Genomic DNA, 25,065 nt, shown 5'->3' on the forward strand with positions numbered 1-25,065 from the left:
TGTTGAATTGTTTTGTATGTATTCTTTTGTTTCCGAGCATGCCTAGTCTTGCTCTTACAATTTTTTTGGATGAAAACTGGACTAATTAAACGAAAATCGGACCTTGTGTTCACTTACGATAAAAATGTTATAGCCTGCCCATTCCGTTTTTGTTGTCTGAAAATTCTCAAATGGCTGTGGAAAGCACCATATTAATGATCCGAAAATCAGCAGATCATTCGTAGGATGAAATTTTACTTCCCGTTTTCTTATCGTGTGTACGGACCTTAAGTGTGCACACTCATTAACCCTAGTATTACAACCATGCCATGTTCCAAGATAATCTACATATGAAACTAACATATTGAACTGCAGTTCATGGACTTTATAGGTACAACCAACCAAACCAAAAATGACCAATTTGGATATACATTCTGTAATTAGATCTGTTGGGCAATTTGTACTAAGCCCCCCCCCCCCCTTTAATGATTTAGGGTCCTAAATGCTACTGTGTTTTTAAATGTTTTTAACCACTTAATCAAGCTATAGTACAGTACTGTGTGTCAGTTTTTTTAAATTATAATCCCAAATATGTTTTTTTGCAGCGCCGCTCTGCGGTCAGATGACCTCCCTCTGCTCTCCTTTCCCTATTTAAAGTAATTGTAAAGTCTCATATTTTTTTTTTCCAATAAAATGACAAACATGTTATACATACCTCCTCTGTGCAATGATTTTGCACAGAGCAGCCCGGATCCTACTCTTCTCAGGTTCCTGGCTGGAGCTCCTGGCCCCTCCCTCCTGTTGAGTGCCCCCACAGCAAGCAGCTTGCTATGGGGGCACCCGAGCCAAGCTGCAGCTCCGTGTATCGATTCAGACATGGAGCTGCCGATCGGCCTGCCCCCTCTCTCTCCTCATTGGCTAACTGTGTTTAAATAAACAGCAGAGAGAGCCAATGGCACCGCTGCTGTATCTCAGCCAATTAGGAAAGAGAGTCCCAGGTGGATGAGGCACTACATTGCTGGATAGAGAGGGGGCTGAGGGGGCTGCTGCACACAAAAGTTTTTTTTATCTTAATGCAAAGAATGCATTAAATTAAAAAACTTTCTGACTTTACAACGACTTTAAGGAGAGCAGTGGGAAGGGCTGAGATTCCCCTCTAAAGTCAGCCAGCCTGCAGAGGGAGGTCACGTGACCGCAGAGCGGAGCTGTGAAAGAAGGTATTTGGTATTCGAATTTTAAAAAACTGACACACAGTACTTTATAGCTTAGTAAAAAAGAGAGGATACAAGTAATGGAGTTATGTATTACAGTGGAATAGAGGCAGGAGGAGAGAGGATGGGCGGGGAGGATTTTGGCTTTCACTACACAGACTCAAAATGACAGGCAGGGAGGGGGAGAGGGGAGACACTCACAACACACAGTTGGATGAAGGAGGCACGTAAACTAACCACGGGGTATCAGGACAATATCCCCCCGGACAATATCTCCCCGGACATTATCCCCCCGGAAAAAATCCCCCAGGACAACATCCCCCGGGGACAACATCCCCCGGGCAATATCCCCCGGGACAATATCCCCCCCCGGAAAACATCCCCCTGGACATAGGGTTAGAGGGTTATGGTTAGGGTTAGAGGGTTAGGGTTAGAGGGGGGATATTGTCTAGGGGGATATTGTCCAGGGAGGATATTGTCCGGGGGGATGTTGTCCAGGGGGGATATTGTCCGGGGGGATATTGTCCAGGGGGGATATTGTGCGGGGGGATATTGTCCTATAATCGACCACGGTATCATGGATCAGCAGCCATGATTACTGTGGTCAATTCACATAGGAAAACACAGAAACAGGCAGGATCAACCAGGTATTTAAGAACATGTGCGGATATTCATGCTTTAAAGAAACAGGAGCACTTTTTTTTTTTTTTTTTTTTTTTTAGGTTTACAACCACTTAAAAGAATTGATGCTGTTTTTTTTTTTTTTTTAAGGCAAATGGTGGTAACAACATATAATAATTTGATTCGGATCCCTCTTCTGTTCATTTACTTTCCATTTTGTTAATTGATAAAAACATATTATTAACACTTCTATTTCTGAACATGATGAAACCATGTTCCTTTCATAATTTAATGATGTGCAAGCAAAAAATGCTGGCATTATCATTTACCTTGCACATGATTGGGTATTCAAAGTGGACAGTTTCACAATATTTCCTAAGGGAAGTAAACATTCACTTGTAAAGCAAATATTTACTTTGATAAGTGTACATTCTCTGACCAGCAGGAACCAGACGAATTTCAATCTGTCTATGGGCAGGCTGGTTGTATTGTAGTCGATCTATCGATTAACTTCAGTACAACCAGCCTATCAGGTTATTGCTGCATGATCACTGCTGGCGGCTATAGCAGGCAGCAGTGATCATTGTTTTCTGCCAGTGGGTAAGGCTCCCTATGCTCTCTACCTGCAGCACACAATAGCACTGTGGGGGGAATCCCCCCATCAACACTGACCAACACTGACTGTGTTGATGGGGGAATCAAGCAATTGTATTTCCTTTAACCCATGGTTGAAAGAAATAAAATGTAATAATGTATGGCCTGCCTTAAGCTCTTGGAGTCACTGACCTGCAAGCATGCTGCAAATGAGGCCAAACTCCTGATCAGCATGTTGTCCTCAGGTCAGTGACATATAAAGTTTTGAAACAAATAGATCTGAATGACAGACAAACACTCATAGGTAATTATTGCAGTACACTGATAATCACTGAAAGTATTGAAGTCTGGAACCTACAGTCTGTTTCTGCCATCTAGTGGACGCTTATTAGTCATGCAGCTGTCTCTTCCTTTCCCGTCTGGTTGCCAACAGCAATCCAAACAAACAGTGCAGTCTATGTGTGTGTAAAAAATTTGTGACAACAGAAATGCTGGCAGCTAAAAAGAAATTGAAGAAGAAAACTATTAAAAAATCATCTGCTTCTGAAGTAACGAAAATAGAAAAGCCACTGTTTGAATTCACACAGACTCCCAGACCAGTCCCTGGAGAAAAGGTATGTATAACCTAGATCTGCACAATTCTGGAATAAATGAGAATCACAATCTTTTTGCTTAGAATAAAGATCACGAATCTCAGCGTAACATCAACTTTCCCATTGTACAAAAAAATTATTATTTTTTTTTAATCATTAAAGTGTATTTTGTTTTCCAAAAAATTGTGTTTGAAAGACCATTGCACAAATACAGTGTGACATAAAATATTGCAATGATCGCCATTTTATTCTCTAGAGTCTCTGCTAAAAAAAAATAAATATATATATATAATGTTTGGGGGTTCTAAGTAATTTTCTAGCAAAAAATACTGATTTTAACTTGTAAGCAAGATGGCCCTCATTCGACTCTATGACCTTGGAGGACCGGAGCGACGTCATACGTCACCTCCTAGCATCGGATTTAAAGAGCCCATTTTTTTTCATCATCACTTTTTTTTTCTTTTTTTAGTGTAGATGTGAGATCTGAGGTCTTTTTGACCCCAGATCTCACATTTAAGAGGTGCATTCATGCTTATTTCTATTACAAGGGATGGTTATATCCTTGTAATAGAAATTAAAGTGATCAAAAACATTTAGAAAAAAAAAAACAGTGTAAAATAAAAAATAAAAGATAAAATAAATAGGAAAAAAAAATTAAAGCGCCCCGTCCCTGTTAGCTCGCGCGTAGAAGCGAACTCATACACAAGTCACGCCTACATATGTAAACGGTGTTCAAACCACACATGTGAGGTATTGCCGCGGTCGTTAGAGCGAGCACAATAATTTGAGACCTAGACCTTCTCTATAACTCTAAACTGGTAACCTGAAGACATTTTTAAAATGTCGCCTATGGGGATTTTTAAGTACCAATGTTTGTCGGCATTCCATGAGCATGCACAATTTTGAAGCATGACATGTTGGGTATCTATTTACTCGTAACATTATCTTTCACATTATAGAAAAAAATTGGGCTAACTTTACTGTTTTCTTATTTTTTTAATTAAAAAAAGTGTAGACCGCTGAGCAAATAGGCCATGATAAAAAATATTGCAACAATCTCCATTTAATTCTCTAGGGTCTCTGCTAAAAATATATATATATATATATATATATATATATATATATATATATATATATATATATATATATATATATATATATATATATATATATATATAATGTTTGGGGGTTCTAAGTAATTTTTTCAGTTATCCTTTCCGAATCTCTGTAGAACACAAGGCAGGTTCTGTTAAATGGGTGACACAGCAGTACCTACTCACAGAGCATAGTGAATATGTGTCACAGAATTCAAAGAAGTAAATGTATTGGGATGTTCTCAAGTACATTTACAAATGTCAAGATTAATCAGATTAGAAATAATTCAAATACAATGTGTAAATTAATATATGATTTTGAATGTTGATCAAAGATTTGCTTTAATCTCTAGACTAAGAATTAATACGGGAAAAAAATAAAATAACAAATGAAATGTATAAAGGAGTTTCTAAAGAACTAGGAACACAAAAAAGGGTCTTGAATCTCCCTATCTTTTCTATAACCCTAACACCAATCCTCTTTATAACTCTAAACCTTACACTAACCCTCCCTATAATGCTAACACGGATCCTTCCTGTGACCCTAACCTTTACACAAACCCCCACAGTAAATATCTCCGTAACCCTATCAATAATCCTCCTTATGTCTCTAACCCTTACACTAAACCTCCCAATAACCCTAACACAAATACACCCTAAAACCCTAAACTTTATAAAAGAAGAAAATGGTCGCACACCACCATTGGAATCCAATGAAGAAAAGTTCAGTAGTAGTGAACAAGCACGTAGCAGTCGTATGAAACGCGTCTACTGTCCTACCCTGTGGTACCTTGTACCACCTATGTGATTAAAGGAACTTTTCTTCATTGGATTCTGTGGTGGTGTGCGACCATTTTCTTCTTTCATGCTTCTCCTGGTGGCAAGCTGAGGTTCAGCACCCACCTTGAATCGCGGACTTTGACTGGCCTGAGCGGTGTTATCTCTCTTTATTACCCTAAACTTTACACACACCCTCACACTGATCCCCTCTATAACCCTCAGGCTGAGTTCACACTAGTGTGAATTGGATGGGGGTTTCCCCCCCTCCAATTTGCATGACAGGAGAGTGTGCCCGGCTCTTAATGAAGCCGGTTCACACATCTCCGTAGCTGTTGCGGAGTGGATTGCACAGGGGTCCTGTGCGTCGTTGGCTCAATTTCAGGTCTGAATTCAGGCACAAATTTGGGCCTGATTCGTCCTTGAAACGGAGAACAGGGACGCACCAGACCTCTGCTGTGAGCCGCATCCATATTAAGTGTGAACCCAGTCTAAGACTAATCCCTCCTTGTAACCTTAATAGACAAACAAACACAAGGGCACACGACCTAGTGCCTTATCCTTTAAAAGGTTTATTAAAAATAAAGGTTTAAAAATACTCACAAACGAGTTCTTGATAAAAGCATATTAAACAAGGTGCATAGTCCTCGGCATCAAGATCAGGAGTAGACCGTCCCCCGAAGCTGTAAAGGCTTATGTGTTTCGAGGCTTAGCCTCTTCTTCAGAGCCTCCGTTTGTGAGTATTTTTAAACCTTTATTTTTAATAAACCTTTTAAAGGATAATGCACTAGGCTGGTGCGCCCTTGTGTTTGTTTGTCGTTTTCAGTGGTCCCAGACTACTCTGGTCTTGTAAATGGCTGCAAGGCCAAAGTTATCCAGTATTGCCGGGTCAATAGGTCTCAACAACTGCAAGTTTGTAGCTGAGGTGGATAGAGGATTGCACCACTCAGAGCGCAGGGGACAGGTGCATTGCACCAACGTTTCACTTATTTGCTTCTTGCACTAACCATGAGACTAACCCTCCCTTTCCTTTGGTAGACTTCCTGTAGCCATCTCAATATAAAAGCAGTCATAACCTATAATTAGTGATAAAATAAAATTTCAATAGGCAGCTGACATAATACAAATATGATGTTTTTTTATATTATTGAATAGTTGTTCCTAAAACTGCCTATGCCTATATTTGTAGAAAACAATAAAGCAAAAAGGCCTTGTTTTTTTATTTAAAATTTGTATTTAACATTTTTTTTATCAGTTTTCCAAATTCCAAATTAAAATTAAAATAACATTAACCTGGGACCTTGGTCGTCAAACTCCAAAAAAGACATTCAATATCCAATAATTTTATCTTAGAGTTGCTTATCTTTCTATTCTATACTACTAATGCTCTTCTTCATCTCAGCTGTTGGCAGCTCTTCAAGAATGGGGGAATGGACATCAAATAGATGCCATGTCAAATTCGGTTGAAGATACAGAAAAATGGTCATCAACAAAGAACACAAAAGATTTAAGGCTTGTTTTCAAATGTGTAAATTCAAGTAACACTGGGTAAGTGCAATGCCATATATACTGTAAATACACAATAGCAACACTTTCAGGACCAAATACCACCTTTTGTTCACCTTGAATCACACTTAAAGAAGAAATCTCATAAGCATTACAAAATTAAACACAGGTCCACACACATTCATCTCTAAATACCCATATACGACTCTCCAATGAAGGAAGACTGCTCTTTCCCTGATGGAAGCCAGATTTGTGGGCATAACTAACAATGAATAAAGGGAGGGGGCAAACGCATTACCTTAAGTTCAATTAAGTGCATTACCTTCAACACCAAGGACATTTATTACAAATTGCCAAAAACATACCCACAAACATGAGATGATAACAAGCATCAAGAATACAAATCTCCAGTAATTGGGATCCCTCCACAGTTGGAAAGCTGATGCGTTTCAGGAGACACTTCCTTCCTCAGAGCAGATCCAACTGAATAAAACCACCATATTTATACACTATTTCAACATAACATGCTTTGTGACGAGACTTCCTCTTTAAACAGTACACTCAAAATTGGTGATTTAGTCTGGTGGAGTCAGATCCTGGCTTCTTATATCTTTCATATTTCAACAGAGAGATATCCTGTCATATTTCATGTCCACCTGGGAGTTTGCCTGGGATAACATTTAAAAGATCCAACAGGGAGAGCATGAACACATCATCAAAGGCCACAGCACGTGTACAGACCAAGGAAGGCAACTGAAGATATGTAAGAGAATCTTTAAGAGATGTAAAACAACTAGGTGGTTTAACTCCCAGCCCAGGATTTACTAAACATAGAATTACCAGTTTTTGCTGGACCATCCCTTTACAAATCATACAGAAAGACATCAGGTCAAGCACTCCACACAGACACATACACTATATTACCAAAAATATTGGGACGTCTGCCTATTACACGCACATGAACTTTACTGGCAATACAGTTTTTGTCTGTAGGGTTCAATATTGAGTTGGCCCACCCTTTGCAGCTATAACACCTTTAACTCTTCTGGGAAGGTTTTCCACACAGTTTAGAGTGTGTCAATGGGAATGTTTGACCATTCTTCCAGAAGCGCATTTGTGAGGTCAGGCACTGATGTGAACCAAAAGGCCTGGCTTGCAGTCTCTTCGCTAAATCATCCCAAAGGTGTTCTATCAGATTGAAGTCAGGACCAGTCAAGTTCCTCCACCCCAAACTCCATCATCCATGTCTTTATGGACCTTGCATTTCTGCACTGGTCCAAATCATTTGGTGGAGGATTATGGTGTGAGGTTGTTTTTCAGGGGTTGGGCTTGGCTCTTGAGGCATCAGCATACCAAGACATTTTGGACAATTTCATGCTCCCAACTTTGTGTGAACAGTTTGGGGATGGCCCCTTCCTGTTCCAACATGACTGCGTACCAGTGCACCAGTGCACAAAGCAAGGTCCATAAAGACATGGATGAGCGAGTTTGGGGTGGAGGAACTTGACTGGCCTGCACAGAGACCTGACCTCAACCTTATAGAACAACGTTGGGATGAATTGGAGTGGAGACTGTGATCCAGGCTTTCTCATCCAACATCAGTGCCTGACCTCACAAATGCGCTTCTGGAAATATGGGCAAATATTCCCATAGACAAACTCCTAAATGTTGTGGACAACCTTCCCAGAGGAGTTGAAGATGTTATAGCTGCAAAGAGTGGGCCAACTCTAAATTGAACCCTATGGACTAAGACTGGGATGCCATTAAAGTTCATGTGCGTGTAAAGGAAGGTGTCCCAATACTTTTGGTAATATCATGTACTGGTAAAAACAAAACAACCAGGAAGTGTGGAACATCTGTGTACTGTATCACTTTTAAACTGAGGAAGTGGTAAGTTTTAACCACGAAACACAAATGATGAAATTAAAAAAAAAAACCTGAGGTTCATTAAAACACGAGACCTTTTATCCATCTCTAAACACACCATAATACACATCCCAATGGGTGCCCCTAAAATTCAAAATGTCAATGGCTATTTTCTTTCTATCATCAGGTCTAGCTGTATTAGAGTGCAGTCATGCAGAAATCAAGCCTTCCTTGACAGAAGGAAATAACTTACCGTGCAGATCTGTGTTTAGAATATCATTGGCGAATTTATGAATAAGGAACATTATTTTTGGAAATCAGCAGACTGCAAGCAGTTTTTTGGAAGCGACTAGAAATGAGTGCAGTGTTTTAGGCACAGTTGATTTTACTAAAAAATTACCTAATTCTATCAAATAAAAAATAAAAAAAACACTCTTGTTTGCTCATTGTTCACACTGAGGCGACACGACTCCTTACTACTTCGGGAGAGACTTGTGCATTACATTGCACCACGACTTCGGAGCGACTTGCAGGGACTTCACATAATGGAAGTCTATGCAAGTCGCTCCGAGGTCGCCCCGAAATAGTACAGGACCCTTTTTCTAAGTCGGAGCGACTTGTGTCGCTACTATTAGAACGGGTCCTGTAGCGGTCAATGGACCATGAGGGAGCGCGACTTGTCAGGCTGACAAGTCGCGCTAATGTGAACCGGCTCTTAGGGCCCATTCACTCCACCCTGTTCCAGTGATGTATATTTAATGCATGCCTGTTAATTTGTGTTTCTGGGACCTAGCTTATTTTTTCAACAAATTTGTTTTAAGTCAGTTGTTCTTATTGTACTCGATAATTTTCTTTGTATTTATTACATTTTTAAATACATTTTTATCATTGACCTACACCTGTTAGTCAAAGCACATTTTCAGACTTCTCCCTTCCAGACCTGATGACCTTCCTTGTAAAAATTGTGCAAAGACTATTCAGTGGAAAAGGCTCCTAAGTGTATTAGACTTGGTACCCAGGGAGCTGGGCCTTAGAATCACCAAAAGTCAGATTAATGGATATATACATATACTATAACAATTTACTTTGCAAAGAATGTTTTGTTGCATAGTTGCAATATGGGTATATTTTGTCATTTCGGTATATTATTTATGCTTGCAATTTTTTTAAGCACAGCAGCTCTTTGAGCATGTACATCTACCCTATAAATCATTACATCATGACTGATGAGAAGCATATGCTCATACAACCAATTAACAGACCAATACCTTGCCCAAGAATGATACGAAGACTGATTAAGTTGGAGAAGGGCAAGGCCACAGCTTTAATAAACATTTCCAAACGTAACAAATACCCAATGCCTGTCACAGGTATACTGTGAGCACACATAAACCATAAAGTTAAAGAATCCAAGAGGCCTGTCCTTACCATCAGTACCAGACAGGCATTCGACTGAATCCAGAATGTAACTTGAGGGCATAGCCCATACATCAATGACAAAACCGCCAATAAAGCTATGACAAAACATCAGAATGGGTGGGTGGGTAGGTAACTCTTCTGTCAGCCAAATCTCCTCAGGTCAGAGAGACGTCCCTCAGCGTAACTGGTTTCTAGAGTTCAGGCTCTGCCCCATCACCTCGTGTCCTTGTAACCAATCCTGACAGAGCCACTTAAAGTGATTGTAAATAATCACCTTGTGAAACAATCACTGGGGGCGATCCGACTTCCCGGGGCAACCTCCGAGGTCGCGGTGCGAGCAGCTCGCCGCGACCTCTGAGCGGCCGGCACGGACTTCATAACATTGAAGTCTATGACGGTCGCTCCGGGTCGCCCCAAAGAAGCTCCGGACCCTTTTTCTAAGTCGGAGCGACTTGTGTCGCTCCTATTAGAACGGGTCCGCAGCTTCTCTATGGAAGGCGACCTACGGCGACCTGTGAGGCGACCAGGTCGCCTCACAGGTCGCCCCAGTGTGAACGGGGACTCAGTTTAAAATAGAAATGAAAGGCAAAACATTTGTGTATAGATAAAAAAAACATCATGAATATTTTTTTTTCCCTTTTTATAAGCGATCACATTCTCTCTGTTCTTAGCTGCATAAGAGCTGGAGGAAGGAGAAGCAACAGCACAGTGAGCTTCCCAGTGAATGGCTGTGCAGCAGGGACATGTCAGGACAGTCTGATCATTGGAATAAAGCACACTGAGTTCCCAGAATAGCTAGAGAATTGACCACGATGTGCTCTTCTGCTTAGTGTGGTGAATTTTTAATAGGAAAGCAGAGGGACAGGCGGGAACACCAGGAATTTCACATAAAGGAAGCAATACAAAGAAAACAGGATACTTTATCATAGAAGTACATGGAACAGTAGACACATATCAGGAATAGGATGTGTTAGGGTAACGAATGATTTAACCTCCTTGATTTGGATCAACGCCCACTGTAATGCAATGCTTCCATTCAGTCAAGGCTCCCTTTCCCTAAAGGGTTCAAAGGGCCTTCAGATGTATGACATAGCAGCTCTTTCAGTTTGGATATGGAGAACATTGAATTTTTTCCTTTTTTACTAGGATTTAATTGGGAAAACGTGTGAATGTTTTGTGAAAGTTGTAAAATTATTTTGAGGATAGTTCCCCTGGCCTTGGTTGATCGTCTTAAGCACCACTTCTCTTTCATTTGGAGCCCTACCCATATTCCCTACTTGGGGATACAGCTGAAAGCCAATATAGACTCTGTATACAAACTTAACTATCCCCCCTGTTTCATAAACTGGAGACGGACCTCCAACAGTGGTCCTTACATAATTTATCATGGCTGGGTAGAGTTCATACGATCAAAATGACGTTATTGCTGAGAATACTCTTTTTCTTTAGGCCCCTGCCTATCCCTGTTCCCAGAGCTGTGCTGGCTAATTTTCAAGCAAAAGTGATATGCTATATCTGAGTCAGTAAGGGGCACCATTTTTTTATTACAATTCTGTTTTATCCTAAAACTCAGGGAGGCCTGGGATTGCCTGATCTGTTTTGTTACTCTCAGGCTGCTCATTTGTCCCAACTCTCAGTGGTATACTCTTGATACGCCAAACCAGACTGGGTATACATGGAACAGATGGCCACTCCAGGCTATACGTTGAACTATCTTCTGTGGAGCTCTCCTAAAATATGGCCTCTTATCTTGGAACCTACCCTCCAGGTTTAGACAATAAGTCCTTTAGGTGGGGGCAAGATAAGGAGCTGTACAGAATTTGGCACTTTATTACACATAGGGGACCCTTTACACTACGTCACTGTGGGGAGGTTCTCAAAATGAGAGAACGTTTCTGTTTTTTTTTTTTAAAGTTCGCACTTCCTGCAGTCACTCTGACCGGTTAAGCTGGACCATTACCAGGTAACCTTATATGAAAAATGGTGCATTCAGGACGCGGATCAGCGAGGGGGCATCTCCCATATTAATAGGCTATTACTAGGCTCTCCTCCCAAGTTTCCCTTTCTGTTGGATTGGGGTGCGGATCTGGCAGAAGAAAGGGAACTGGAGTTATGGCACAAATGTTTGCTACAGTCATTCACTGGTATCCTGAATGTAGCCATGGTATTAGCAAATTCGAAGGTGCTTTACCCGCTGGTACCTGGTCCCAACACGGTTAGCCAAAATGTACCCATCTGTGTCACCTCTATGCTGCAGAGGGTGCCAAATGCCAGGGACAATGTGCCATATCTGGTAGGAATGTCCTAGGATACTTGGCTTTTGAAAAGGCTTCTTTTCGCTGATTCGTAAGGTGACAGGACAGTCAGTCCCCCAGACTCCCTACATAGCTCTTCTTAATGCCCCAGTATCCAGTATATTTAACTGCTTGAAATACCTGATATTTTTACTTTTACTGGTGACTCTTGCTAAATCCTGGAAGCAGCCTACTGTATCCTTGGCACAGGCTGGTCAAAAGGTCGTCTGGATTATGTTACATGAAAATATTGTTAGCATTTTGAAGGACATGGTCAAAAAATTTGAACAGACTTCGGGGCCATGGGCTACTTATATGCATGTCTCTTTTGTACGTTAATTTATTTTTTTGAGTTTGTGGTATGGTTTACCCATTTTGTCTTTGGATCGGACCTTCTCCTCATTCTTACTCTATTCCTTTACTTTGCCATTCTCTTCTTTACTCTTACTTTTTTTTTTGTGTGTCTGACTATCCAGGAATATGTTGGTCCTGAGCTCTGTCAGTAAGGCTTATTGAGAAAAATAAGAGTCAAATGGGTGGGTGGGGGGTAACGGAAAATGTAAAGTCGACAAATGAGAGGGTTGAGTGCAGGTATTTATTGAGCGAGATTCCTCCTACAAATTCAGGCTGACCTGCGGCCAGCCTTTCTATTTGTACTTGGAGTCTCTTAGAAATAGTCTAGGAAGGTAAGAGAGGGAGAAGGGAATAGTGACTTGGGGTGTGCCTTGGTCACGTGGACAGTATGCCTAAAAAAAGGCAAAAAAAGACAGTAGGATAAAAGAGAAAAGGGATTTATTAACCACTTAAGCCCCGGAAGATTTTACCCCCATTCCGACCAGGGGGTATTTTACGACTCGGCACTGCGTGACTTTAACTGACAATTGTGCGGTCATGCAATGTGGTACCCAAACGAAATTTACGTCCTTTTTTTCCCACAAACAGAGCTTTCTTTTGGTGGTATTTGATCACCTCTGCGCTTTTTATTTTTTTGCGATATTAATAAAAAAAGAGCGAAAATTTTGCAAAAAAATGACATTTTCAACTTTGTCTTTTAAAAAATATCCAATATACTCAATTTATGTATTTTTTTTTGGCCAAAATATATTTAGCTACATGTCTTTGACAAAAAAAAATTCAATGAGCGTATTTTTATTGGTTTGCGCAAAAGTTATAGCGTCTACAAACTATGGTGTAAATACAGAAATTTACGCAGCTTTAATTTTTGACTGCCTATCTCATTTCATGAAGTGCTAAAATGGCAGGGCAGTACAAAACCCCCCCAAACTACCACTTTTTGGAAAGTAGACATCCTAAGGAATGTTCTGAGAGGCATGTTGAGCTCATTGAATATTTCATTTTTTTGTCACAGGTGTTTGAAAAATGACTAAAAATTTTTTTTTTTTTTTTTTTACACAAAGTTGTCATTGAAATGATATATTGCTCACACATGCCATGGGTATATGTGTAATTACACCCCAAAATATATTCTGCTGCTTCTCCTGAGTACAGGGATACCACATATGTGGGACTTTTTGGGAGCCTAGCTGTGTACGGGACCACAAAAACAAATCCCCACCATCAGAATTTCAAAGGGCGTACATTTTTCATTGCATTTTCTCACTACCTCTAACGGTTTAGGAGGCCCTGAAATGTCAAGATACCACAAAACCCCCCCAAATGACCCCATTTTGGAAAGTAGACACCCCAAGCTGTTTGCTAAGAGGCATGGTGAGTCCATGGAATATTTTATATTTTACCACAAGTTTTGGGAATATTACTATTTTTTTTTTTTATTTTTTTTTTTTACACAACGTTGTCACTAAAAGATAAAATTCTCACACATGACATGGGTATATGTGGAATTACACCCCAAAATACATTCTGCCACTTCTCCTGAGTATGGGGATGCCCCATGTGTGAGACTTTTTGGGAGCCTAGCTGTGTACAGGACCGCGAAAACCAATCAACACTCCCAGGTTTTCTAATGGCGTAAATTGTGCATGTCACCTCTGCACTACCTGTCACAGTTTCGGAGGCCCTAAAATTCCAAGATAGCACAAACCCCCCCCAAATGACCCCATTTTGGAAAGTAGACACCCCAAGCTATTTGCTGAGAGGCATGGTGAGTCCATGGAATATTTTATATTCTGCCACAAGTTCCGGGAAATACATATATATATATTTTTTTTTTTTCACAAAGTTGTCAGTAAATGAAATATTGCTCACACATGCCATGGGTATATGTGAAATGACACCCCAAAATACATTCTGCTGCTTCTCCTGAGTACAGGGATACCCCATGTGTGAGACTTTTTTGCAGTCTAGCCGAGTACAGGTCCCCGAAAACCAGTCCCCGCTTTCAGGCTTTCCAAGGGCGTAAATTGTTGATTTCACTCCTGACTACCTATCACAGTTTCGGAGGCCCTAAAATTCCAAGATAGCACAAAACCCCCCCAAATGACCCCATTTTGGAAAGTAGACACCCCAAGCTATTTGCTGAGAGGCATGGTGAGTTCATGGAATATTTTATATTTTGCCACAAGTTCCGGGAAATATATATATATATATATTTTTTTTTTTTTTTCACAAAGTTGTCAGTAAATGAAATATTGCTCACACATGCCATGGGTATATGTGAAATGACACCCCAAAATACATTCTGCTGCTTCTCCTGAGTACAGGGATACCCCATGTGTGAGACTTTTTTGCAGTCTAGCCGAGTACAGGTCCCCGAAAACCAGTCCCCACTTTCAGGCTTTCCAAGGGCGTAAATTGTTGATTTCACTCCTGACTACCTATCACAGTTTCGGAGGCCCTAAAATTCCAAGATAGCACAAAACCCCCCCAAATGACCCCATTTTGGAAAGTAGACACCCCAAGCTATTTGCTGAGAGGCATGGTGAGTCCATGGAATATTTTATATTTTGCCACAAGTTCCGGGAAATATATATATATATATATATTTTTTTTTTTTTTTTTTTACACAAAGTTGTCAGTAAATGATATATTGCTCACACATGCCATGGGTATATGTGAACTGACACCCCAAAATACATTCTGCTGCTTCTCCTGAGTATAGGGATACCCCATGTGTGAGACTTTTTTGCAGTCTAGCCGAGTACAGGACCCCGAAAACCAATCATCGCCTTCAGGCTTTCCAAGGGCGTAAATTGTTGATTTCACTCCTGACTACCTATCACAGTTTTGGAGGCCATGAAATGCCAAGACAGCACAACCCCCCCCCCCCAAATGACCCCTTTTCGGAAAGTAGACACCCTGAGCTATTTGCAGAGAGGCATGTTGAGTGTTTTGCAGATCTCACTTTTTGTCACAAAGTTTTGGAAATTGAAAAAAGAGGAAAAAAAATGCATTTTCCTGTTTTTTCTTCATTTTCCAAAAAAAATTAGAGCTGCAAAATACTCACCATGCCTCTCAGCAAATAGATTGGAGTGTCTACTTTGCAAAATGGGGTCATTTGGGGGGGGTTTGTGCAATCTTGGCTTTTTATGGACTTCAAAACTGTGATAGGTAGTAAGGAGTGAGATCAACAATTTACGCCCTTAGAAAGCCTAAAGGTGCGCATTGGTTTTCCGGGTCCTGTACGCGGCTAGACTGGCAAAAAGTCTCACACATGGGGTATCATTGTACTCAGGAGAAGCAGCAGAATGTATTTTGGGGTGTCATTTCACATATACCCATGGCCTGTGTGAGCAATATATCATTTACTGACAACTTTGTGTAAAAAAATAAAAAAAAATAAAAAAAAATTTTTTCCTCGAAACTTGTGGCAAAATATAAACTATTCCATGGACTCACCATACTTCTCAGCCAGTAGCTTGGAGTGTCTACTTTGCAAAATGGGGTCATTTGGGGGGGTTTTGTGCCATCTTGAAATTTCAGGGCCTCTGAAACTGTGACAGGTAGTCAGGGGTAAAATCAGCAATTTACGCCATTAGAAAACCTGAAGATGTGGATTGGTTTTCGGGGGCGCGTACACAGCTAGGCTCCCAAAAAGTCTCACACATGTGGTATCCCTGTACTCAGGAGAAGCAAAAGAATGTATTTTGGGGTGTCATTTCACATATTCCCATGGCATGCATGAGCAATATATCATTTAGTGACAACTTTCTGTAAAAAAACAACAAAAAAAAAAAAAATAATAATTTTCCCGAAACTTGTGGCAAAATATAAAATACTCCATGGACTCACCATGCCTCTCAGAAAAAAGCTTTGGGTGTCTACTTTTCAAAAAGGGGTCATTAGGGGGGTGTTTGAACAGTTCCGGCATTTTATACTCAATCTTATCCACACATCACCCACTCTTCTAACCACTTGAAAACCAAGCCTTTTCTGTGCCTTTTTGTTTACATGAAAAAATATTTTTTTTTTACTAGAAAATTACTTTGAACCCCCAAACATTATATATTTTTTTAAAGCAGAGGCCCTATAGAATAAAATGGTGGATGTTGCAAATTTTTTTGTCACACGGTATTTGCGCACAGATTTTCCAAACGCAATTTTTGCGAAAAAAATACATTTTTTTTTAATTTATTGCACAAATACACTATATAATTCCAATTTTTTTTGTAAAATTTAAAAGATGATCTTATGCCGAGTTCATAGACACCTAACATGACATGCTTTAAAAATTGCGCATGCCTGCGCAGCGACAAAAACGTATGTACATTTTTGAAAACCTTTAAAAGTCTCTACAGGTTACCACTTTAGACTTACAGAGGAGGTCTACTGCAAGAATTACTGCACTCGATCTGGCGATCGCGGCGATACCTCACATGCATGCTGCAATTGTGGTTTACATATGACACTAGACCACCGCTTGCGTGCGCCATTGCGCGCAAGCACCGGGGGGTAAGGGGGGGGGCTCAATTTTTTTTTTTTTTTTTCTTTTTTCTTTTGCTTTTTTATGTTATTTTGACACCTTTCCTTTAATTTTTTTTTTTTTAAATCATTTTTATTGTTATCATAGTGAATTTAAATATCCCCTATGATAGCAATCTGTAGTGACAGGTACTCTTTTTAAAAAAAATTGGGGTCTTTTAGACTCTAGATCTCTCCTCTGACCTTAACGCATCTGACCACACCAAAATTGGTGTGATAAAATACTTTCCCAATTTCCCAATGGCCCTGTTTATTTCTGGCGAAACAGAAGTCATAAAATGCTCGTAGCCTCCGGCATCTTAGGCCATAGAGATGATTGGAGCCATTCTCATCTCCAATTAGCTCTATGGTTAGATAATTGAACCACCGGCTGCACTCTCGGGTTAACCGGTGGGACAGGAGAGCCAGAGAAAAACCATGGAAGGCTGCGGAAGGCGGCGGTGGGGGGGGGGAGGCCCCTCCCACTGCATGTAAAAGCAGTCTAGCGGCCAATTACCTGCTAGAATTGCTTTTACATGTAAGCCGACCGCTGGCTGTAAAAAACGATACCAAGATGATGCCTAAATCTGCAGGCATCATCCTGGTATAACCACTCAAAGTCCAGCAACGTACCAGTACATTGCTGGTCCTTGTTTGGCATATAGGTTTTTTTTTTTTTCATGCAGCCTGTGGGCTGAACGGAAAAAAAGAGAACCTATCAGAAATCAGCACAGGAATAATGCGTAGTATTACTCATCATTAACCGCCCAAACAACCACCCACTGAATTTAATGATGGGTATACACGACACTATCCACGTATACCAAAATAGGATTTTAACTGCAGTGCTGAAATCAGAAAATCACCACAGCTGCTATCAGCAAAGGTATCCATATATGCTGAGCGCAAACGCTGTTTGTGTCAGAATATATAAAATCAATGCGTGGTAGCCGACGAGGGACCTGCAAGAGAAACAGGTCACAAAAGAATGAAAAAACAAACAAAGGACATTGAAAAAAAGTATAGTAGGAAGGAGTAGAAGGACATATAAAATGACTGACAACAACAGTTTTTGGATCTTCATCATTAACCGCCCAAACAACCACCCACTGAATTTAATGATGGGTATACACGGCGCTACCCACGTATACCAAAATAGGATTTTAACTGCAGTGCTGAAATCAGAAAATCACCACAGCTGCTATCAGCAAAGGTATCCATATATGCTGAGCGCAAACGCTGTTTGTGTCAGAATATATAAAATCAATGCGTGGTAGCCGACGAGGGACCTGCAAGAGAAACAGGTCACAAAAGAATGAAAAAACAAACAAAGGACATTGAAAAAAAGTATAGTAGGAAGGAGTAGAAGGACATATAAAATGACTGACAACAACAGTTTTTGGATCTTCATCATTAACCGCCCAAACAACCACCCACTGAATTTAATGATGGGTATACACGGCGCTATCCACGTATACCAAAATAGGATTTTAACTGCAGTGCTGAAATCAGAAAATCACCACAGCTGCTATCAGCAAAGGTATCCATATATGCTGAGCGCAAACGCTGTTTGTGTCAGAATATATAAAATCAATGCGTGGTAGCCGACGAGGGACCTGCAAGAGAAACAGGTCACAAAAGAATGAAAAAACAAACAAAGGACATTGAAAAAAAGTATAGTAGGAAGGAGTAGAAGGACATATAAAATTACTGACACCACAACAGTTTTTGGATCCTTTTATTTTTCTTTCTAACTGTTCCTTTACTTCTTGATTTGGGAGGGACTGCGATCATCTGCGATCTTCTCTTCCAGCTTGGGTCTCTCAAAATGTCGATGGACATCCAACATCCTTCGAGACCCTGTGTTTATGTGCCCTACACTGTGTCGTGCTGTACCCTACGCTAATAATCCACTAGTGTATGGTAGCGCTCGAAACATTCCCCGATGCAGAGACCAGGTTGGTCAGGACATTTGGGACAATAATAACGGGTGTCACGCCTAAATCCGCGCTTGCTACAGACACGACATCTTCTTTGGGGCCATCTTTGGGTAGGGGTACTCGGGAGGACATGTGAAAAATGCCTCTCATGCAGCCGGCTCACTGCATCTGGAAGGGGAAGTTGGGCAGGCATGCCTCCTGGGTACAGGTAGGCAAGGATGATCTCTTCCTGGAATTCCCGGAAAGATCCAGTTCGTCCTGACGCCCTGTATAGGACAAAGGCGTTCAGCATAGCCAATTGGTATAGGTAAACAGACACTTTTTTGTACCAGCGTCTGGCTTTACGGGCAACTAAATACGGCGCCAAAAGCTGGTCGTTAAGGTCCACCCCTCCCATGTTAAGGTTATATTCGTGGACACAGAGGGGTTTCTCCACAACGCCAGTTGCCGTAGGAATTTGGATCATCGTGTCTGGGTGAAGGGAGGACAGAACATAAACATCCCGTGTATCCTTCCACTTCACCGCAAGTAATTTGTCCGTTTTCAAGCAGGCTCTCGCCCCCCGACTAAGACGGGAATCTACAAGCCGTTGGGGGAAGCCCCGGCGATTAGGTCGCACGGTGCCACATGCGCCAATTTGTAAATCAAGAAGGTGACTAAATAGTGGCACGCTTGTATAAAAGTTGTCCACGTACAAATGGTACCCCTTTCCGGATAAGGGTGACACCAAGTCCCAAACGATCTTACCGCTGCTCCCTATGTAGTCTGGGCAGTTGGGGGGCTCCACACAGCTATCTTTTCCCTCATAGACCCGGAAACTAACTGTATAGCCTGTGGCCCTGTCACACAATTTATACAGTTTGACCCCGTACTTGGCACGCTTGCTGGGGAGGTACTGTTTCATAGCAAGGCGGCCAGTAAATTTAATCAGGGACTCGTCAACGCAGACAACTTGTTCGGGGGTAAACAAGGCTGCAAACCGCTGATTGAAGTGGTCTATGAGGGGCCGAATTTTGTGGAGCCGATCGTATGCAGGGTCTCCCCGAGGACGACAGAGTTCATTGTCGCTGAAATGCATAAATCGCAGAATTTGCTCGTATCTCGTCCTGGACATAGAGGCAGAGTACATGCGCATATGGTGAACTGGGCTAGTGGACCAATATAGCCGCAATTCACTCTGTTTAGTTATGCCCATGTGGAGGGAAAGGCCCAGAAAGATCTTAAATTCGGAAACCGTTATAGGTTTCCAGCCGAATTGTCTGGCAAGGTGTGAATTTGGGTTGGCGGCGATGAACTGTTGTGCATATAAATTTGATTGATCCACAATAGATCTGTAAAGATCTTCCGTGAAGAACAGCTCAAAAAAGTTCAGGGGCGTAAAACCAGCTGTCTCCACGTGGATTCCAGGTTGGGCGGTGAATGGGGGAAGTACTGGCGCTGTAGTATCAGTGGGTTGCCAATTAGGAAATGCCAGCGCATCAGGGAGGGCACTATGGGCTCTACGGGCCTGTCTTCGAATACGCGGTGGCTGCGGGCCACTACTTGTGCTAGCCACCGCACCAGCTTCAACTGCACTTAGGGGACTCGCCACGTCACCAGGTCTTACTGCAGTGCTGGTTGTACTAGGTCCAGGTTGTACTAGGCCGCTGGCGCTTGCCAGGTCGCCAGAAGGATGAGCGGCACTAGTACCCACACTCTGCTCCATACGAGCACCCTGCGATTCCTGCATCACAACAACTTCAGAATGGGGTCGGGTACGCCTGGGTCTAACAGGGACCCATCTGTCGTCGGAGCTATCTGTCAGGGAGCCGCTGCCGTCATCAGGTTCATATACTGACACTAATTCGGTCATTGTAGCTTCCCCTTCGCTATCAGATGACTCGGTCAGCATATAACTGAGAAGCTCTTCATCCCTGTACGAACGTTTGGTCATTTTGGCAACTAAATTTACTCGTACAGTGATGCGACTCACAGGTAATAAAAGCACCTGGTTGTCGAAGATTATTTCAAGCGCTACAAAAAAAACTGCTAATGCTAGCAGGGATCAGGCCTGACTCTGCTAACACAGCGGTTTTGTGTCTTGTGTTTTTTTGCAAGTGACAGTAATCTATTGATTACTACACTTGCCTGGGTGAAAGGGTTAAACGCAGGTGCTGGCCGGAATCAGTACTGATCGTGCAAACACCGCGTTTTGGGAACCCTAAACTATGGGGGCGCTAGTATAGTTCTGATCAGATCAGATATTGATCTGTTCAAACACTATACTAGAAATGGAAGTGTAGGTGCGTGCGTGCGTGCGTGCGTGCGTGTGTGGCAATCAAGGGGTTACTTCTAAACTATGCGCTGGGGATCTGGGGGGGGGGTGGCGGGGACCCTAAACCTCCTTTGGGAAAGAAACTAGCTAGCTAGCGCAACCTCAAGTCACAATGACACCAATACAAAATACAGTAAAAACAGTATATTATGTGTGTATTAGTGCTAATGTGACAGAGGGTGTAGGGGTTAACGGGATGTGATCAGGGGGGGATCAGGGGTTTAAATCTTTATTGGAAGGGACTGGCGGGTATCCTAAGGATAAAAGGAACGGTGGCAAGCGCTAAACCTGGTCACAAGTCACACTTATACGGGTATATAGAAAATGCTATATACTGTATACAGTGTGCGTTGTGGCAGGGGGTGTAGGGGTGATCAGGAGGGGATCAGGGGATTAAATCTTTATTGGGCGGGTGGGGGGGACCCTAAACCTGCTTGGGACACAAACTTAGTCGCCTGCGCTAATTCTGATCACAATGACACTAATACAAAAATACAAAAACACAGTATATTACGTTTGTATTAGTGCTGATGTGACAGAGGGTGTAGGGGTTAACTAGCGGTGATCAGGGGGGGATCAGGTGGGATCAGGGGCTTAAATCTTTATTAGGGGGGGGTGGCGGGTAATTCAAGTGGAAAAAGGGGGGTCGCAAGCGCTAGACCTGACCACAAATCACACTTATACGGGTATATAGCTAAATGCTATATACTGTATACGGTGTGTGTTATGGCAGGGGGTGTAGGGGTGATCAGGGGGGGGTCAGGGGCTTAAATCTTTATTGGGCGGGTGGCGGGGACCCTAAACCTTCTTGGGACAGAAACTTAGTCGCCTGCGCTAATTCTGATCACAATGACACTAATACAAAAATACAATAACACCGTATATTGCGTTTGTATTAGTGCTGATGTGACAGAGGGTGTAGGGGTTAACGGCGGTGATCAGGGGGGGTTCAGGGGGGATCAGTGGGTTAAATCTTTATTAGGGGGGGGTGGGGGGTAATTTGAGTGGAAAAGGGGGGGTCGCAAGGGCTACACCTGTTCACAAATCACACTTATACAGGTATATAGGTATATGCTATATGCTGTATATAGTGTGTGCTGTGTCAGGTGCTGTAGGGGTTAATTGGGGGGGCGATCGGGGGTGAAATGTGCCTATCTAACTGTGTGTGGGTGTGCTTGGTGCAGTACTCACAGTAAGATGTGCTCTCCTCTCACGCTGGATCCAAAAAGACCGTTGTGGGGGGAGGGCACATCTCCTCTAAGCCTGTGTTTACATTTCACAGGCTTAGAGGATGATCTGATTGGGCAGGACCGATCAACAGGTCCAGACCAAAAATGATTGGCCTGGACCTGATGACTGATCGGTTCTGAACCCAATCGAGTCATCATCGGCGGCGGGGACGCGCGGGAGCGCGCACAGGGCCGGCAAATTGTGCTGACGTAGGCCTACGTCAGTTTGCCTGGCCGGGGCTGAGTGCCGACGTAGATCGTCGTGCGCCGGTCGTAAAGTGGTTAAACAATTTGCATAACAGACTAGTCAGCCAAGTGTGAAAATGCGTGAGACATCTCAACGTGTGGTTCCTGGGTAGACCTGGCCTAGCAGGATGAATTCCACCTACCTAACTTCTTGATGATGTGAACAGGAACTCCTTGGCGAGAGGCTGCCAAAGCAGCTCCTATTCTGAGGGAATGGCCAGAGTATAACTTGGGGTCTAAGCCTAGGTTCACTAGGAGGATGCGGCAATGTTTAATGAATTGTGTATTAGTAAGCGGTGTACTTGGGAATGGTAGGAGCGGGCTATCCTTGGGTTTGTCTGCCAACTGCACCATGAGTTGGTCTAGGGCTGCTACCGGACACCAAGCAGTATGGGTCTCAAAAAACATAATATCAGTGCCGGCTTCAGTGTGCTGTGTCTTACAGATGTCTAGGTGCAATCGGAAATGGTTGGGGTATCTGATTAACTGTTTAATCAGGAGAATACGGGACTTAGTATCTGTACATGTAAATTCGCCTGGTCTTAAGAACCCATAGAAGGCCAGATATATGGCTGCCTTGAGGACCAGGCTAAGTAGTAGCCCGAAGGGGGACCTGGAAAGCATATTGGACATGTTGCAGAATATTGGGCCGGTAATAGGGAGCCTGCTGGCCAAAGCAAGGGGACTAGTCTCCTGAATCCCTTTTAATATGGCCTTAATGAGATGTGCCAAAAAAACAGAGGGCCTATCAGGATGCAGTGAGGATGCAAAGTGCTGAATTCCTGCAAAATATGTCTTAATGGTGTTGTGAGAAAGTTTAAGCTGGAAGTGGCAGTATTCTATGAAAGCCAGCAGGTATTTAATGTCGTAGTAGACTGGGATACTGAGACTGGAATGACTGGAAAGTATTCCAAGCCGTATTGTATGCCTTTCTTGTGTTGGCTGATAGTGACTTGTCGATCATTGCAACCTCACAGGCCAAGTGAGCATCTATTGCATTATTAACAGTGAGTAGTGCAGGGCCAGAGTGGTGATGATGTCTGCGTCTTGAACCTGCTGGAAAAATAGTGGATAATTAAATTGTGATAAATCATCCGTGGCTGTATTATCTACAACATTGATGAATTTGCTGTGAAAATGGAATTTGTATTGGAGGGACAGCCAAATGAACCGGCGTACGAAGAACATGATAAGTAATGAACTGGACCTACCTTTGTTAATGATTTCAGAGGTGGCCTGATTGTCTGTGGAGAAAACTACTGTGCTACCTGTCCATTGGTGACCCCACACCTGTGCTGCGGAAACTATACGGTAAATTTCAAAAAGTGATGCTGTTTCTGCAAACCTGGGAATTGCCAGACTTTCGTCTGGCCACGGTCCTGCTAACCAGTGAGTGGCAAAAATTGCTGCATAACCTTTGGTAACTGCAGCATCGGTAATAATGTTCTGATCCCCTGGCAGGAGATGGTGGGATGGAAGCAAATCTATTGTAAATATATATATATATATGTTTATATATGCATATATATTTGTATGTTTATATATATATATATATATATATATATATATATATATATATATATATATACACAGTATAAAGTATATATATATATATATATATATATATATATATATATATATATATATATAATTTAAAAAATTCCTTTTTTTTTTCAAAGTGTACAAGTGTGAGTTGTGGTGCAACGAGCGGACTCACTATGGTGATAGTGGGTCAGTTAGCAAATGAAAACTCAAGTTACACAGGAATGAAAGTGTGTCAGTCCTTGAGCGTGATAGAGTGTGATAGAGGCCGAGTTACCTGAGGCATACCAGGCAAATTAACAACATAAACTCAGGCCTTAGTTACCTGAAAACGTGTCAGGTAAGAGGTAAGAGTGTTGCGATATGTCATAAATGTATGACGTATGTGTTAACAGATGAGGAGACTTGCCATCAAACGAGTCAATAAAAGAGCGAACATCTCAATCGGTAGGTACCTTTAAGCGTGACAGGTGACAATTGTAGTGGTGTATTGCTTTAAGCGACAGGATGAATGATGTATGTGCAACAAAATTGACGTGTATGTGATAAGAAGCGAAAGTTTTAAATATATTACAATGTGTGACTATAAGGGTTGTGGAAATACCCACCTATATTGACTGCACTGAAACTCAGACTTGTAAGTCCTGTGGTTATGTAGAAACAAGAACTATGGGAAATAAAATATGGGAAATAAAAAACAAAATAAAACCACCGCCCGGTCAATATGTGACCTGGGCCCTAGGTTAAGTAACAAGATCTACCCACAGTGCAAGTATCTAATCAACCACACAATATATGTGAAGTATGACCAATATACAGTTTAAGCGAGGGTATTGTAACTGTCGCTGGATATTTAACAAACAGTACATTAAATACTGTATGTGTAAATCGTATGTACTGAGTGCATATAGTATGCTCATGTGAAATCACCCCAGAGTGTGCCACATCCTGTAATCAGAAAT

The 25,065-nt window shown here is 41.9% G+C and overlaps 1 protein-coding gene across 1 annotated transcript in view; it reads left to right on the top strand.

The window, feature by feature from the left end:
* The first annotated feature begins 2,878 nt into the window (after positions 1-2,878).
* LOC309563543 (uncharacterized protein) overlaps positions 2,879-25,065 on the top strand; it is a 107,117-nt gene continuing 84,930 nt past the window's right edge. The window contains exons 1-2 of the mRNA XM_082268003.1: positions 2,879-3,019; positions 6,272-6,417. Of these exons, the coding sequence (XP_082124129.1) occupies positions 2,894-3,019; positions 6,272-6,417 (272 nt within the window). The 5' untranslated portion in view covers positions 2,879-2,893. The remainder of the gene's footprint in view (positions 3,020-6,271; positions 6,418-25,065) is intronic.

Source organism: Pelophylax lessonae (assembly GCF_965119305.1).
Source record: "Pelophylax lessonae genome assembly, chromosome: 9".
In the NCBI taxonomy this organism is placed as follows: domain Eukaryota; kingdom Metazoa; phylum Chordata; class Amphibia; order Anura; family Ranidae; genus Pelophylax; species Pelophylax lessonae.